The sequence below is a fragment of the Panthera pardus genome, unplaced genomic scaffold (assembly GCF_024362965.1).
Source record: "Panthera pardus isolate Hobbes unplaced genomic scaffold, ASM2436296v1 HiC_scaffold_21, whole genome shotgun sequence".
Classification (NCBI taxonomy): Eukaryota; Metazoa; Chordata; class Mammalia; order Carnivora; family Felidae; genus Panthera; species Panthera pardus.
The window spans coordinates 58,025,654-58,043,510 of record NW_026526777.1 but is presented as its reverse complement, the minus strand read 5'-3'; the positions used below and the strand labels follow the sequence as shown (position 1 = coordinate 58,043,510).

The 17,857-nt window shown below is 36.4% G+C and overlaps 1 protein-coding gene across 8 annotated transcripts in view; it reads left to right on the top strand.

The window, feature by feature from the left end:
* Positions 1–17,857, top strand: part of DCAF6 (DDB1 and CUL4 associated factor 6) — a 133,492-nt gene that overhangs the window by 102,583 nt on the left and 13,052 nt on the right. For 5 of the 8 annotated variants that reach the window (XM_053909324.1, XM_053909323.1, XM_019423701.2 and 2 more), the window contains one exon: positions 1,739–1,780. The exons of the other annotated variants lie outside the window; for them this stretch is intronic. In XM_053909324.1, the coding sequence (XP_053765299.1) occupies positions 1,739–1,780 (42 nt within the window). The remainder of the gene's footprint in view (positions 1–1,738; positions 1,781–17,857) is intronic. 8 annotated transcript variants of the gene reach the window in all.

Below are 17,857 nucleotides of genomic sequence, written 5' to 3'. Positions count from 1 at the left end.
TTTTTGGTGCACATTATTAAAAATATCAAAGCAGTTCTTTGCAATGTAAAGTAACTATTTCATTATAAAGACTTGCATTTTTAATTTGGTTAGATAAATATGATCCAGCTTTTCACTTTTGGACTGAGATCAAGCATGAGCAGGAAATGTCTTAGAAAATAAAAGCCTTACCCACTAACATAGATGTTTTAGGATGGAACGCTCTGCCCATGAACCATAGCTAGTGTCGGTACAAATACAACTGGGACCTCTATGGCAGAGCTCAGTAAGCTTTTCCCTAAAGAAACAGATAGTAAATATTTAAGCTTTGCTGGCCAAGAGATAAAGTGGAGGCTACTGTGTAGGTACTTATATAACCATTTAAAATATAACCACTTACAAATGTAAAAACTGTTTTTTGCCTATAGGCTGTTACAAAAACAGGCGACTGGCCAGATTTGCCAAAGAACCATAGTTTCTAATTTCTGCTCTTTGGCAGATCGGTCTTAGAGAAGCACAACTATAGTCTGTGGTAAAATGTCTCTACTGGCAGATATCCGAAGTTTAAAACAATGAAATCTCTATAAATCACCACATATTTGGTCCCGTTTAACTTTGTCTAGGGCCAGAGCACAGCACATCAAATGGAAACTAAATTGAAGAAAGAATAATTAATCATATACTTTCCAATCTTGGGATTAAAAAATAATAAACAAAAGTAGTATGTGTATCCCTTAGTGATATTATACACCGTATTTAGAAATAGAAACCCGTGCCCTTGGAATGGAAGGATCCCGGTCAGGTTTTCTGTTTATATGGCCTCCACATAAACTTTCCACGGTGCCCCAGGGAGCTTACAGTAAACGGTATGATGGCCTGGCTGGTAGCTCTTTTCTTTTGCCAAACCCGAGAGGTTCTTGCTTTCTGGGAAGCGTGTGAGTGAGCTTCCTGAAGAAGTTCTTGCATAGTCTTGGACGTTTTTCGTTGTAGACTCCATTGAGATGCTCTAAAGACTTTCCTGGTAACTAGTAAAAATATTAACCTTGTATGGCCTGTTAACCACTTTTTAAAAAATGTATTTTTCATATGCATAGAAATGTGGTTCCGTTTACCTATTCTGGACCCTGGGGAACATGGCCTTTATTTTTAAAGCCAGAATTCTTTGTGTCCTGTAAATTTGTCACCATCTCTTTGCTCATCATTATAATCACTCTCAGTATTTCTAATGATTCAAGTGTATTCTTTGTGAAAGAAAATTACAGAGAGAAAAAAGGTAACAGAGAAAGAACTGAACTCCTAGAGAGTGAAAAGCTCTGTTATTCTTTGCTTGCTTGTTATCGAGTCTATGGTTAGGACAAATGAGTCAGCTCAGGGCTTAATTATTTTTTTCTGAAAGAGCAGCATAGCCCTGGGGAGCATAATGTAGGTGTCGCAGTGGATGGTATTGGTGGTTTGAGTCCCTGCAGTGCCCTGCACTCTGCAACGGGTTAGGTTCTAATCTAGTTAAAGATAAAAGGGATTAAGTGCCAAGTCTTCCTTTCAGTCTAGCTTCAGTGAGTGTCTCTGTTTCCTTAATCTCCTCATATACTTTTAAGTTGAAGGGCATAATCTCACATAATTCCTTAAGTCAGGAGGAGACACAGAAGTTTTCTTAGATCTAGGTGATTAACAGTAGAAGTGGTGACCTTATTAATGCTTTAAATATTTGGTTCTTTGAAGTCTTTGTGAGTGACTTTAGTTATTGTGTTCCCTTCACTAGATTTAATATCAGAGGAACAACAATAGGTGATAGAATAATGAGGTAATTCAGTATGTTCCTTCATTATTTATTTTTTCTTTATGATGAATTTGCCAGGTCCTCCTTTTCCACACCTAACCACCTTTCCTATTAACAGTTAATACCTCCTCAAACTTACTGAACTCTGAGTGCTCAGCCTTGTGAGCAGGTTGCTTTTCACAGACTGTATTTAGCTGCATGCACTGCATGAGAATAGAATGAAGAGAAATTTCCTGTGTGCAGATGTAACTGATACCCACGTCGAGTGTGTCACATGGTAAAGTAACTATCATCTGAAAATGATGTACTCTAAGTTATTGGTTACTCGTTTTGGATATTTTGTCAAAGGATGCAACTTACTTTTTTTAAAAAAACTTGATTGGCAAAGCAATTAGCCTTAGCAACTTTTTGTTATTATTCAGATATACTCCTTTCCCTTGAAATCAGGAAGTAAAATAAGGACTTGAGTCTAATTCTATGCATAGGTGTAAAATTCTGACTTTTAAGGAAAGCTGTTTTATTAATAAATAGCTTTAATAACTTAATGTCGCACATCAGGATGCTATCTAAGTCTCAGACACTTCTGTAATTTGAAGACAGTGGGGTACATTTTTAAATACAATTTTAAAGTGAGCTTCAATCCCATTATTCTTCTAGCCCAAACCTGGTTTACTGACAAAATCAACTTTGTATCTAATTCTAGGGACACATGTCTGTTACTTACCATTCATTAGTTTCCAAAACAAAGGGGTAATATGAAACATAAAATGGAATTTGTTTAAGGGCTTTTTGATTTTCTGGTTTCTACCTTTCATCTCAAGTACTCAAGGCCAGTTTCTGCTTTTACAGTGAAGATTGCAATTAAAAAGTACCATGTTGCTTTAAACAAGTTACAGAGAAGCTAACAAATTGAAGCGGAGAGTATCAAGAACTAGTAAACAACGGTAAAAAAGAAAATGTGCCTCTTCCCTTCCCTCAGAGCTAATGAGATTAGACAGCTTCTTTACCTCTGTTCTTTCTTTCCTATATGGAGGAAATTTCTAATTACAAGGTATTTTTTTCCTGACATCGAGCACACATTTAGTCTGCTTCCCCATTAGCAGTTGGGGATGCTCAAGGAATGTAAAGTTCTGCTTAAGATAAGATTAGAAAAATAAAATTAGAAAAACAAAATTATCACACGTTATGATCTGCTCTGCTCATATAGCCAGTCTACGTGAGGGACTGTCCTGTAGTGTTTTGTGAATAGGTCTTAACCGAGATTCTGAATGATAGGTGCCACATTTAATCTGTTTCTTTTAATAATAAATAAAATGGTAATCATCCCTTACTCTTCGCTCAGCTGCTATTACTTCATCACCTGTCACCTGGTCTTCTATTCATATGGCCCTCCAGCTGCTTCCAACCTCTGTCCTCATCACGTCCACTTTCAGTGGCTTTCCGTTGCCTGCAATGTAGAAAACTCCAGCTCCTCTGCCTGGCCTGCAGGGCGCTCTCTGTCATGGCCGTGGCCAGAATTTGCGCAGACTACAGCAGACCTACTGGGAGCGTCTCTGGGTACACTTAATGCCTCTGTTGCTTTATTCACTGTGTGCCTTCTACCTGAAATGCCCTCCTGTCACTGACACCATCATGTCGGCCACCTCATCTCAATATTCATCTTACGTTGCTTCTTGTTGAAACTTTTCCTGGCCCCGTACCTTTCATAGTCCCAAGCAGCACTGAACATTTCTTCCGTGTGCCCTTTATACATCTGTTATGCTGTCTGTATAACACTTTATCGTGTATGTGTATGTGTATATGTATGTGTATATTTCCCTGTGTAAGAAGTAAGCACGTCTGAGGACAGCATAAGAATACATACATGCATATGTAAATAAGAGTTGGGCAAACAAGACACCTTTTTACTAAATTCTAGCTAAGTTTTTATTCATATTTCCTTAGATGATCTGGCTTGTTGTTTTCTTCCTCCGATTTCCTAAACTTGAAATAAATGAAAAGCTATGAATTACAGTTAACCCTTGAACAACACAGTTTTGAACTGTGCAGATCCACTTATATGCAGATGTTTTTTATAAATAACAATGTAAATTTTTGACTTTGATTCTCTTAACATTCCTTACGATTTCCTTAACATTTCTTCTCTCTAGTTTAGGTATTATTTCTGTTATCAGTAAGGCTTCTGATCAACTGTAGGCTATTCGTAAGGTTTTTGGAGAGTCAAAAGCTTTATGCAGATTTTTACCTCCATGGGAGTGGGGGTCAGTGTCCCTAAGCCCCACATTGTTCAAACATCAACTGTATTGTTTCAGAGGTCCCACAACCTTCCCACATATTTGATGACTTCCTAGAAAGGCTCACAGAATTTAGGTTCATTTGTAATTATGACAAGAGAAAAGACACATCAGAGTCTGGACGAATCCAAGCATAAGCTTCCAACATTTTCCCAATCCCAGCATGGGCCATAGAATGTTCTCCCTTCAGTAATCAAGTGTATTAATGCTTGTGTAGTGTTTCTGTCCAGAGAAACCTGCGTGAGATTCAGAAACCATTTTTATTGGGGGGTGGTCATGTGGGCACCCTCCACACCAACCACAACTACCTAAATTCCAGACCCAAGAGGAAAGGACGTGTTCACTTTATTTATTACAGACCATCCAGGCAAGCCGGTACATCAGGCTTCAGTGTCCCAGGCAGGCAGAACACTGCAGGCAGCGTTGGACAAGTCAAGTTCCCAGACATCAGCCAAGAGCCAGCCTTGGAAGCAGACTCTTCTGAAGTCAGCAGTGTCAGGCCTGCTGTCCCTTAGCTTTACTAATACGGTTTGAGGCAAAGAACCCAATTCCTCTCCCCCCACTCTCCCCCCCCACAACAGCTCACATAAGCAAATTGTGTCCATGTTTTGGTTTTTTTTCCTTTTTCCTGCCCCCAGAGTGGTCAAGGTTGTATTTACCACAAAGAAAATGTGCACATGAGCATCTGTCGTATTCACTTTCCACGCCGTATAGCCTGGGATTGAGCTGGTGACTCTGGGGGCCGGCTGGGCTGCCCTTTCCACAATGGCTTTGGCTTGGGGCTTCTGGGAGGAAACACCGTGAGCAATCCGAGAACAGCGAGATCTCCTGCACCACAGGAGCACTTCCAGCTCCTTGACGTGGTGGATGAGGAACCTCCAGAAGCTTCTGGGCAGCGTGTGCTTTGTTTTCTTGTTGCCCTAAGAGCCCTGATACTCTACAGTGGTGTCACAAAATTTGGGAAATACTACATTGTGTATATGTCTTTTTAGATTCATGAAACTAACATCATAAAGCCTCTTCAAAGACTTAACAACAAAGAAACCTGTTTAGCTTTGCTTAATCCATTATTTTGCACATTTCACAAACACTTTTTGTGGAACACCTACAAAAATCCCACAATTTGGACAATGCTCTTCCAGTTTACATTCTAAATTGTATCAAGTTCATTAGATTCCTAGACTAGACGACTCTTTCATACCTGCACAGTAAAGAATTTCTTCCAATAGTTTAACTTAAAATTCACCTGCTGTATAATCTGACCGTGTCCTCACGTTCTATCCTTAGTACAGTATCCTTTTATGTTAACCTCCTTTGACTAACTGAATTACTCCTCATGTCATTTAATTCCAGGTTAAATAAATTAGTCCTCTCCTAATCTGGATTAAACCATTTTTTCTACCGTAAAATTTCTTTGTTCCCCCACAGACCATTTTAATGACACCAATAATATCAATTGTATCACTCTAGCTATCTGTGATAGTGTTTTTGTAAAAGGATAAACCATATTGAAAATAATAGGCAAAGTGATTCACATTTTATATTTTTAGTTTCTGTTTAATTTCTCCTTATATTTTAGCCTAGTCCTCTAACTACTAAATGTGTCAACTTGTTTATTTTTTTTAGTAGGGCTTACAGACTATTTCTGATTTTTTTTGTAAGTTTATATATTTATTTTGAGAGAGAGAGAGCACAAGTGGGGGAGGAGCCAAAGAGAGAGAAAATCCCAAGCAAGCTCCACACTGCCAGCACAGAGCCCTACATGGGGCTCGAACCCACGAATTGTGAGATCATGACCTGAGCCAAAGTTGGAAGCTTAACTGACTGAGCTACCCAGGCGCCCCTGTTTCTGATTTTTATAACTTCCTAATTTAAACTTGGAGTTACCTTAAGAATTTTACTGACCATTTAGAAATAGTTTTCTAGACTATGCAGTATTAAAAATAAAATACAGGGGCACCTGGGTGGCTCAGTCAGTTAAATGTCTGACTTTGGCTCAGGTCATGATCTTGTGGTTCGTGGGTTTCAAGCCCTGCATCAGGCTCTGCACTGTTCGCCCTGAGCATGCTCAGATCCTGTCTCCCTCTGTCTCTGCCCCTCCCCTGCTCTCTCACTCTCTCTCTCTCTCTCTCTCTCTCTCTCTCTCTCTCTCTCTCAAAAATAAGCATTAAAATAAATAAATAAATTAATTAAAAAATAAATAAATAAATAAATAAATAAATAAGACTCTTGGGGAAGAGGAAGGAATCAAAATATAAAGTCAGGAATCTAGGTTTTTATTTTCTTAGGTCAGTTATATGTTAGATTCATTCTAGATTTTTTTTCTAGTAAATGCTGTCTCCCAAATAAATGGCTGATACCTTGAGGTGTTTTTGTTTTTATAATGAATCAGTTTTGTGTTTATTTTATCCATTCAATAAACATGTATGAACCAAACTCTGTGGTAGATGCTGGTAATCTAAGGATAATGAAAATTACAGCCTCCATTAGCTCTTGGTTCAGTGGGATACACAGACACATACAAATAATTATAAAATAGTAATTGTGGCCATAGAGTTTTGCATAGGCACTGGCATTATTAAGGGCTTTTAACCTAATCTAAGGAGGGGAGAATTGTATTTGTTTTAATTCTTGGTTTGTGACACACTGTCATTGTTGACTTATGCTTAGTTCCTTTTCTTTATTTCATTTATTTAATGGTAAGTGAATCTCAATAAACCCAACACCCAAGCCAAGAACTGAGAGACTACCAGTAACTCAGATCTATGCATACACCTCCCAATTCTGTGCCCCTGCCCACCTTACCAGTGGCAACCACTCTCCTGAATGTTGTGTTGATCATGCCTTACTTTCGAAACAAAAAATCATCCTGAACGTAAATGCCAAAATAATATATCACTTAAATTGTTTTACCCACTTTTAAACTTTATAAAAAAGGACATCATACTAGATGTGAGACCAGGACTTGCTATTTTTTTCAGTCAACATTATATTAAGATTCACCCATGTTGTAATGTGTAGCTGATGCTCAGTCTGTTTTCTGCTATATAATAATCCATAATTTATCCCTTTTCCTGGTAACTGGCAGTTGTTTACAGTTTTGCTATTAACAACAGTGTTGGTTTGAACATTCTGAAATATGTGTCCTTGGGTTTTTCTGGGGTACATACCTAGGAATGGAACCTTTGATTTTATAAGTTAGATTGTCTTCCAACGTGGGAGTATAAGTTAATGCGGTCACTGAGTAATCACACTGATCCACATCTTCTTTAAAACTTGGTTTTGTTAGGGTGCCTGGCTGGCTCAGTCTGTAGAGCGTGCAACTCTTGATCTCGGGGTTGTGAGTTCAAGCCTCACATTGGGTGTAGAAATTACTTGAAAATAAAATCTTTAAATAAATAGGGGCCCCTGGGTGGCTCAGTCGGTTGAGCATCCAACTTTTGATTTGGGCTCAGGTCATGATCCCAGGATCGTGGGATTGAGCCCCATGCCAGGCTCTGCACCGAGCATGGAGCCTACTTAAGATTCTTTCCCTCTCTCCCCCACTCTCTCTCTCCCGCTCTCTTCCTCTACCCTTCTGCCCCACTCTCTCTCACTTGCTCTCTAAAATAAAAAAATAATAAATAAACTTGGTTTTGTCACTTTTTTTGAATTTGCTACCGTTAGCAAAATTTGGTGTCCAGTGCTATCTCATGGTCTTGATTTTCATTTCTGTATTTATAGAACGAGATTATGCATCTCTCGTTTGTTTTTTGGCCATACCTGGTTTTCTACTGGGGTTGTTTTATTCTTTTTTTAATGTTTATTTATTTATTTTGAGAGAGTGGGTGGGGGGAGGACAGAGGGGAGAGAGACCAAGAGAGAAAGAGAGAGAGAGAGAGAGAGGGACCAAGACAGAGAGAGAGAGAGAGAGAGAGAGACCGAGACCCAAGCAGCCTCCATGCTCAGCCAGAGCCTGACTCAGGGCTCGATCTCACAATGTGAGATCGTGACCTGAGCTGAAATCAACAGTCGAACACTTAACCTACTGAGCCAACCGGTGTCCCTCTACTGGTTTGTTTTAATTGAGTTGTTTTTCTTTTCCGTGTTGTCTTAACTTTTATTACTTATTAAGGAATTCTTTATATATTTTTGATACTAATTTGCTATCATTTATAAGTGTGTAAATATTTTTTCTGGTTTGTGATTTGTTTTTTCTTTTTTACTTTAAGCTGACTTGAGAAACCATTCTTAATTTTAATGTAGTTGAATTGTATCATTTCTTTATGCATATAACTTCCTTTTGTTTAAGAAATCCTTACCCTGGATTCAAAAAAATTGAAAATTTTCTTTTAAAGTTTTCTTTCGACAATTTAAGGTGTTAATCCATCTGGAATTGATTATTTATGATGTATATGTGTGCCCATTTAGTTAGCCCTATTTTCCCTGTTCATTTGTTAAATGTTGAATTTCCCCAGGGAGCTGCTATCCTACCTATGTCATATTATAGAATTCCAGATAAACACAGGTCTATATCTGGGCTTTCTGTTTTGTTCCATTGGTCAATTTGTTTGCCCCTCCATCAATACCACGCTCTTTAATTACTCTAGTTTTTTAATCTTAATGTCTTCCAAGTCTCTTCAAGTCTCTTCTCTTTATTTTTCTTTAGAAGGGACTTGGCTATTCTTTGTCTTTTGGTCTGTTTTATGATCAACATATTAAGTTCTACTTATGAGTCATCAGAATATGATAATAGTTGTAATAAACCTGGAAGTAAATTTGGAGAATTAATTATCCTCTCAATATTAAGTTATCTCTACATTTATTTAGGCTGTTTAAAAATGTCTTTCAGTAACAGGTTATTATTATTTTTTTCTGTTTACTTAGAGAGAGAGAAAGAGAGAACATGGGCATGAATGGGGGAGGGGCAGAGAGAGAGGGAGATAGAGAACCAGGGCTTGAAGCTGTGAACCATGAGATCATGACCTGAGCCAAAATCATGAGTCGGACACTTAACCGAGTGAGCCACCCAGGTGCCCCCACGTTATAACAGGTTATAATTTCCTATGAACAAGTTTTGCATATCGGTTTTTAACTTATTTATAGATACTTTCATTTTTGTTACCATTGTAAATGAATTTTTTTAAACTTATGCCTCCCTTTTTTTTTTAAACTCATACTCTGTTGATAGTTTGTTGCTGGTGTTTAGAAATGCAGTTGATTTATGTAATGATCTTATATCTACCCAAGTGTTTTTCTGTTATATTTATTAGTTAGCATATAAATTCTTTTAAGCTTTTTTATGTAGACAGTCATATCGTTCCAAAAAGGAGTTTTCTTTCCTCCTTTTCATTCTTATTGCTTACTGGGTATTGGTTAATGAGGATAGTAAGAATCATACCTTGCTCCTGATTTTGAAAAAAGTGCCTACATGAGTTTATTTGTACTGGTGTTTCAGGGGTTTTGTAGATACCTCCTATGAGGTTAGGGGGCTTCCCTACCTAGGCTGTCCTAGTTTACTAACAGTTTTTATCATGAACGAGTATTGATTTAATCAGTCACCTAACTCTTCATCTATTGAGTTCTATTTTTTCTCCTTTAGCCAGCTAATACACTTACAAATGTTCTAATATTAAACAGCCTTTAACATGTGTCTTATGACCCAGAACGTAGTGTATATTGATGTACGTTCAACTCGAGAAGAATGTGTATTCTGCTGTTGTTGCATGAAGTAGTCAGTAGTTGTCCATTATATCCAGTTGATCAGTTGGATCAACTCAACCAGTTGTTGAGTGCAGCTATGGCTTTACTGTCTGCCTCCCGGATCTGCCCCTTTCTGAGACAAAGGTGTTGAAGCCTCCCAACGACAGTAGTGGATTCGTTTATTTCTCCTTGCATTTGTCAGTTTTTTCCTCATGTGTTTTGACCCTCTCTAGATAGGCACATACACATTGAAGATTGTTCGTGGAGAATTGACTCCCTTGATGTTATTTAATGCCCTTCTTTATCCCTGATAACTTGGCTTACTTTGAAGTCTGCTCTGTCCAAAAGAAATATAGTTAATCTTGCTTTCTTTTGTTTAGTATTTAACATGGGATATTTTTCTCCATACATTTATCTACTTTTAATCTCTTTATTTTTTTAATTATTTATTTTTAAATGGATTTCTTTATTTATTTTTAAGTGGATTTCTTGTAGACAACAGATAGCTGGGTCATATTTTTTGATCCATTCTGATAATCTGTTTTTTAATTGGTGTAATTTAGAACATTGACATTCAAGGTGACTATTGATATAATTGGATTAATGTCTAGCATATTCATTATAGTTTTCTATTTGTTCTTTGTTCCTATTTTTTGTCTTTTCCTTTTTTTCTGCCTTTTGTGGTTTGAATTCAGCATTTTATATGATTCCATTTTCTCTCCTTTCTTAACATATCAGCTACAATTCTTTTTTAAATCTTTTTTAGTGGTTGCCGTAGAGTTTGCCGTGTACATTTACAACTAATCCAATCCACTCTCAAATCATACTACACCACTTCACAGGTAGCGTGAGTATTATATGATAACAAAATCCTGATTCCTTCTTGTGTCCCTTGTATCATTGCTGCCTTTCATTTCACTTTAATATAAGCATACATAAGCATATATACACATAAGATATATTACATCAACATACATAATGGAATACATTATTGCTATTATTATTATTTTGAAGAAACTTATCTGTTAGGTAAACTAAGAGTAAGAAAAATGAAAGTTTAGGGGTACTTGGGTGGTTCAGTTGGTTAAGCGTCTGACCTCGGCTCAGGTCATGATATCATGGTTTGTGAGTTTGAGCCCCACGTCAGGCTCTGGACTAACAGCTCAGAGCCTGGAGCCTCCTTCGGATTCTGTGTCTCCCTCTCTTGCCCACTTACAATCTGTCTCTCTCTGTCTCAAAAGTAAATAAACATTTAAAAAAAATTTTTAATTAAAAAAATGAAGTTTTTATTTTTAATCTTCACTTATTCCTTCTTTGATGTTCTTTGTTTATATAGATCCATATGTCTGATTTACATATTTTTTCTTCTCTATAACAATTTTGCAAGGCAGGTCTACTGGCAACAAATTCCTTTCCTTTTATTTGAGAAAGTCTTTATTTCTCATTCACAAGAAGGATCATTTTGCAGGGCATAGAATTCTAGGTTGGTGATTTTTTTTTTTTTTTTCTGTCAGTGCTTTAAATATTTTACTTTGTTCCCTTATTGCTTCATAGTTTCTGAGGAGAAATTGGATGTGATTCTTATTTTTTTTTCCTCTCTAGGTAAGATGTTTATTTTCCTCTGGCTTCCTCCAGGATTTTTTTAATCTTTGATTTTCTGTATTTTAAAAATGATACGCATAGGTATAAGATTTTGGTTTTGGTTTGCTTTGGGTTTTTTTGATTTTGTTGTTTTCTGGGGTTTTTTTTGTTTTTTGTTTTTTGTGTTTGTTTTGTTTTGTTTTGGTATTTATCCTGCTTGGTGTTCTCTAGGCTTCCTGGATCTGTGATTTGGTGTCTGACATTAATTTGTAGAAATTCTCAGTCATTATTGTTTCAAATATTTCTCTTCTTTTTTTTTCCTCCACCTTCTTGTATTCCCATTACGCTTATGTCATATCTATTTAGTTATCCCACAGTCCTTGAATATTTGGTTTGATTGGGTTTTTGTCCAGTCTTTGTTTTCTTTGCTTTTTGGTTTTCAAGGATTCTATTGATATATCCTCTAGGTCAAGGATTTTTCTCAGTCATGTCCAGTCTATTAACAAACCTATCAAAAGCATCCTTCATTTCTGTTACAGTGCTTTGTTTTATCTCTGGCATTTCTTTTTACTTCTTTCTTAGGATTTCCAGCGTTCTGCTTACATTGGCCATCTGTTCTCGCGTGTTGTGTACCTAATCCATTAGAGCCCTTCATTAATTATAATCAAATCATAATTGTTTTAAATTCCTGGTCTGATAATTCCAACATCCCTGTCATGTCTGGTTCTGATGCTTTCTCTGTCTCTTCAAATGTGTATAGCGTTCTGTGTAAAAGGAACTGCTCTAAACCTTTAGCAATGTGGTTGTAAGGCATGGGGGAGAGGAAGCATTCTTAATCTTATGATTCGTTCTCAGTCTTTTAGTGAACATACATCTCTGGACTTTACAAGTGTTCATTAGGTTATTTTTTTCTTTCCCTTTAGGTGGGCTAGGATGACCAGGGTCATCCTGTAGAGAGCTGTAGTTGGCTATTTCCCTCCCCTAGGTTAGTTGGACTCTGATAGTACCCCAGCACATTGGACTCTGGTTAACTAGTTTCCACTAAGAGCAGACCTTATAAGAAGAAGAGAATGCTCTGGCATATTTCAGAATACTTCCTCTTACCCTCTCCCTGCCAGAAACTTACCCTTTCCACTAAGAGCAGACCTTATAAGAAGAAGAGAATGCTCTGGCATATTTCAGAATACTTCCTCTTACCCTCTCCCTGCCAGAAACTCAAGGGGATTTTTCTCCAGTATTTAGTGTGGCAATCTGATCTGGCTCCTGGAGGTAAATCTGAAAATTTTGGGGGTGGGGGGCACCCTATGACTGGGTTCCCCTGGCGTTTTTAACTCTTAGAGCTGTCCACACTGAGCCTCCAGCAGTCCCTCAATCACAGTTCAGGTGTTCTTACCTTCAAGTCTCTTCTTTGCTAAGCTATGACTCCCTGTTTGCCTGTTTTTCTCTCCAGTCTTAGGGATAGCAGTTTGCCCTGTGTCCTCCCCTTTCTTACAGATCCAAGAAGAGTTGTTGATTTTTCAGTCTGTTCAGCTTTTTACTTGTGAGTTTGGAGTAAGGACTTTCAAGATCCTTACATACAGAACTGAGTTAAACAATCTTTGTATTCCTGGGATAAACCTAACTTGATCATGATGTATTATCTTTCTGATACATTGGTGGATTTGATTTGCTGATATTTTGCGAAGGATTTTTGTATCTATATTTGGAATGAAATTTTTTTCTTATATTTTCCTCATCCTATTTTTGGTAAAAAGTTACACTAAACATAAGTAGAGAAAAATATTTCCTATTTTTCCTTTCCCTGGTAGAGTTTGTATAAGGTTGGAATGATCTTTTCTTTAAAAGTTTAGTAGATTATACCTATAACACCAGCTGGACCTAGTTTTTTTCTTTTGGAGATGGTTTTTAAGTATTATTTTACTTCTTTAATAGCTGTAGACTATTTGCATGATCTCTTTCTTCTTTAGTCAGTTTTAAGAGGTTTTTAAAAAATGTGTCAATTCATCTAAGTTTGGAAATTTGTTATTATAGTATTTTTATTGTCTATTTCATTTCTACTGTCTTGAGTTATAATGACCTTTTTATTCATAACATTATTTATTTAAACCCCCTTAATTTTTTCTTCATCGTCATGGCGGAACTCTATATTGTTATTCTTTCTGTTTTTTATTTCTCCTTTTTCTCTCTTTATCATTTCCTTTCTTCTATTTTCTTTGAGATTACTTTATAGTTTTTTTTCTTTTTTTTCTAAATTAAAGTTGTAAAAATTTAGTTTTTTTTTCATTAACATCTGACTTGTGATCAGAGAATGTAGTTGGTGTTAGATGCATTCTTTGAAATTTGTAGAAACTGCCTTTGTGGCCTTGTACATGTCAAATTCGTAAATCTTTCATGGGCCCTTGAAAAGAATATTACTCTAATTTTTAATGTGGAATTTCATATGTGACCATTAGATCAAGACTGTTCATTGTGTTAAAATTTATATCTTTGCTGTTTGTGTGGTTTTGTCAGCTTGACTTACAAAGTAGCGAGAGAGGTGTGTTAAAGTCTTCACTGTATTGGAAGATTTGTCTCATTCTCCTTGCAGTTATGTCATTTTCTTTTAAAATGCATTTTTGAGGCTACTGAGTGCATATATGTTAAATTGTTATATCTTCCTGGTAAATTGAACTTCTTATGTATTAGTAATCGTCTCTATTCTTAATGCTTTTTATCCTCATCTAATGCTTAATGCTTTTTATCCTCATCTGTTTTGTCTGATATTAATGTAGCTAAGCCACCTTTCATTTGATTAGTATTTGTGTAAGACCCTTTCACTTGAAGCTTTTCCTTGTCCTCATACTTGAGGTGTATCCTAGACATTCTCTTTTTTCTCCATTGGTGAATTTAGTCTATTTAAATCTACTATCATTATGGCTGTATTTAAACTTTCCAACGTCTTCTAATTATCCTGTTTTATTTATTTATTTTTTTACTTTCTTGCCTTTTTTGGAATTAAGGTTTTTATCCTTTTTTTTGGTTTTGCCTTTTTCTTTATTTTTTTTCCCATTGGGTTGGGATTTATACTCATTATTATTATTTTACTGTTCACTTCTGAAATTGCATATGCTTATTTAACTTTATAATGCCTTTTATGACTTTTAAACTGTGCTCCAAAACTAGCCTAAGCTCTTATAAAAGAATAGCTGATATTCCCCCAAACAACTTTGCAAATGGTAGGCTTTTAATAAATATTTGTTTGCTGATTGGTGTTCTTCATATGTATGTGTCATTTTGATTTTCATTTGATCAAATTTGCAAAGTAATAAAGTACAAATGATTTTCAATGACCAATATTTTTTCAATGTTTCCTGTGAAATATCCTCTAGGAAAGTTGTTTCAGTGTATTCTTTCTAAGATCATTTCTTTAGAAATGTCAGCTGAGTTGGACATTACCTGATTGTATATGTAGATATGGCATCCACAGTTACTTTTTATTCTCTAATTTGAAATTTCTGCACTTGAAGCTTTTTCTCTTAGATAGTTTTCCTGTAGTGACATGGTGGCAGGTGCCCTAATTTTAGATCAGAACTATATAATACAAACCATATAACTTGACATCCAGATTTTGAAATCAGGATGGTCAGATCAAACAAACACTAAGCAGTAAATTAGACCATATTCTAGAGCTAACTTTTAAATGAAATGAACATTTTTGATCCGGTACTGTCTTTACTAGTTCTTTATTATTACCACTTCATTAATCATTTAGCTTTATAACTTTGCCCACACATTTTGTTTTAAGTAATTTGAGCTTCTATCTAAATTCATAATTTGTCATATAATTTATTTTTCATTTATAGCTCTGAGGCCCTTGGTTTGTTGGCAAGGTCATTGCTGTTTCCACTGCTACCTGATATTCTGCTTTGTTAGCAAAAGAGTCTTTTTCTTTATTGGTTTTTTGCTAATCATATATTTTTAACTGATTCAGAGTGACTTTTCTTCCAATTCAGGAAAAAAGAAAGATCCAACATATTAATTGTGGGGTTTTTTTGAGAGCGTTTGAGAGCTCCCAATCAGAAAATCGTAATAAGCTAAATATGTCATCTTTTTGCCTGGAAGTTTCTAATTATATCTGATTCTAAAATGTTATGTGTATCCCTGTGCCCCCTTTTATTAGATATACAAAGCATAGGATAAAGTTTTTAAAGCACTTTTAAATAAGCCTGTATAACTTATGGTATATCCTTTTATAAAAAAGAAAATACCTTTTTATTATAAAAGTGGGAGTACAAAATTGTTATATAATTGTTTTAAAAACGTGTTACAGGGGCACCTGGGTGGCTCAGTCGGTTAAGCGGCCGACTTCAGCTCAGGTCATGATCTCGCGGTCAGTGAGTTCGAGCCCCGCATCGGGCTCTGTGCTGACAGCTCGGAGCCTGGAGCCTGTTTCAGATTCTGTGTCTCCCTCTCTCTGACCCTCCCCCATTCATGCTCTGTCTCTGTCTCAAAAATAAATAAATGTTAAAAAAAAAAAACCAAACGTGTTACAATTTGGTGTCCGTTTTCTAGGCCCTTTCTATGCATATATAGAATTTTTTCTCTAAGAATTATTCATTAACCTATGTTACAGTTTTGGCAGTATAATACCAACATTATTCATGTGGTTATTTTATGGATCTTCCTTATCTTTTTTAATGGTGGTGTAAATATTCCAATGTATGGATGTAACATTATTTAATCTATCCTTTCCACATAAAATTTAGATTATTTCCAATCTTTCTCAAAGTAGTACAGCAAAAACTTATATTACACATATATGTGTATACATGTATATATGTTTGTATATTTGCTTAAGTTTTGTACAGTATACATTCTTTAAAAGTAAAATTGCATCAAAGCAAATTCATTTAAAATTTTAATAGATACTATTTAATTTGTAGTGAACAGGAACTCAGTATATTGCTGGTGGGAGTATAACTTGGTGTACCCACTTTGGAAAATTGTTTGAAAGTTTCTATTAAAGGTGAACATATGCACATGCTCTGGTCCGGCCGTTTTACACCTAGATATATACCCAGCAGAAATAGGTACATATGTTTGCCAAGGACATGAGCCGACACTGATGGTAGCACTAACTCAGTAATCAAAAACTGTGAACAGCCCAGTGTCCGCCAACAGTTGAATGAATACATAAGTTATAATATATTTATAAAGTAGTAGTCGACAGCAAAGGGGATGAGTTACTACAGCGAAATAAGACAACATGGATGAATCTTACAAACATAATGTTGAGCTAAAGAAACTAGACACAAAAATATATCTCCTCTGATTCCATTTAATTAGTGTTCACAAACATGCAGAGGTAATTCATACTGTTCGAAGTCAGAATAGTGGTTTCCTTTAAGGGCAGAGCGATGGTGGGAATGAAGCACTAGGAGAATTCTGGAACTCTGGTTATGCTCTGTTGCTCCATTCTGGTGCTGGTTACATGGGCTTGTTTCATTTGTGAAAATGCATTGTGCTGCACACTTAGGATTTTATGCCTTCCCATGTATGTGTTCTTCAATGAAAAATTTGCAGTGAAGGAGTTCACTCTGTTTTTGTTATATATATAGAACCACTTCCAGACCCCTGCCATAGCATTTGTTTTCTGTACTCCTGGCAGTCTGATAGACATTAAAATCTTTTTGATCTGGTAGATGTACAAAGAAGTCAGTTTTTTTTAATGTTTTTTATTTATTTTTGAGAGAGAGAGACAATGTGAGCAGGGGAGGGGCAGAGAGAAGGGGAGACACAGAATCCGAAGCAGGCTCCAGGCTCTGAGCTGTCAGCACAGAGCCTGATGTGGGGCTTGAACCCACAAACTGGGAGATTATGACCTCAGCTGAAGTTGGACACCCAACCAACTGAGCCATCCAGGCGCCCCTCAATTTTTTTTTATTTTTATCTTATTATAAGTGAGTCTCAGTATCCTTTTGTACATTTGCTGACTATTCATTTCTTCTATAGTTTCCCTACTCCTGTCCTTTGCCTATTTTTCTGTTGCAGTGTTCATTTTTCTTACTGATTTGTAGAACTTTTCGGTCTATTATATGTCAAAATAGAATATTTTTGAGAGAGATGGGGAGACAGAGAGCAAGCTGGGGAGGGGCAGAGAGAGAGGGAGACACAGAATCTGAAGCAGGCCCTAGGCTCTGAGCTGGTCAGCATAGAGCCTGATGCAGGGCTCGAACCCACGGACTGCGAGATCATGGCCTGAGCTGAAGTCAGACGCTTAACCGACTAAGCCACCCAGGTGCTCCAAAAGACAGTGTTTTGAATAACAAAACTAACAAACTTACCAAGTATATCATATGTTAGGAAAAGTTTCTTCTAATAATTAAATTAGCCTTAAAGAGAACCCATTATTCTTCAGTCTCCAGCTCTGTAACCAGCTCAGTTCTGAGGAGAGGAGAGTCTGCCTCATTAGCTCCAAATCTATACTCTAATATGGACTCCATATAGAATAGAATCCATCCGAAAGTCCTTGTGTTATTGTATATATATATTACTGTTCTCTTTT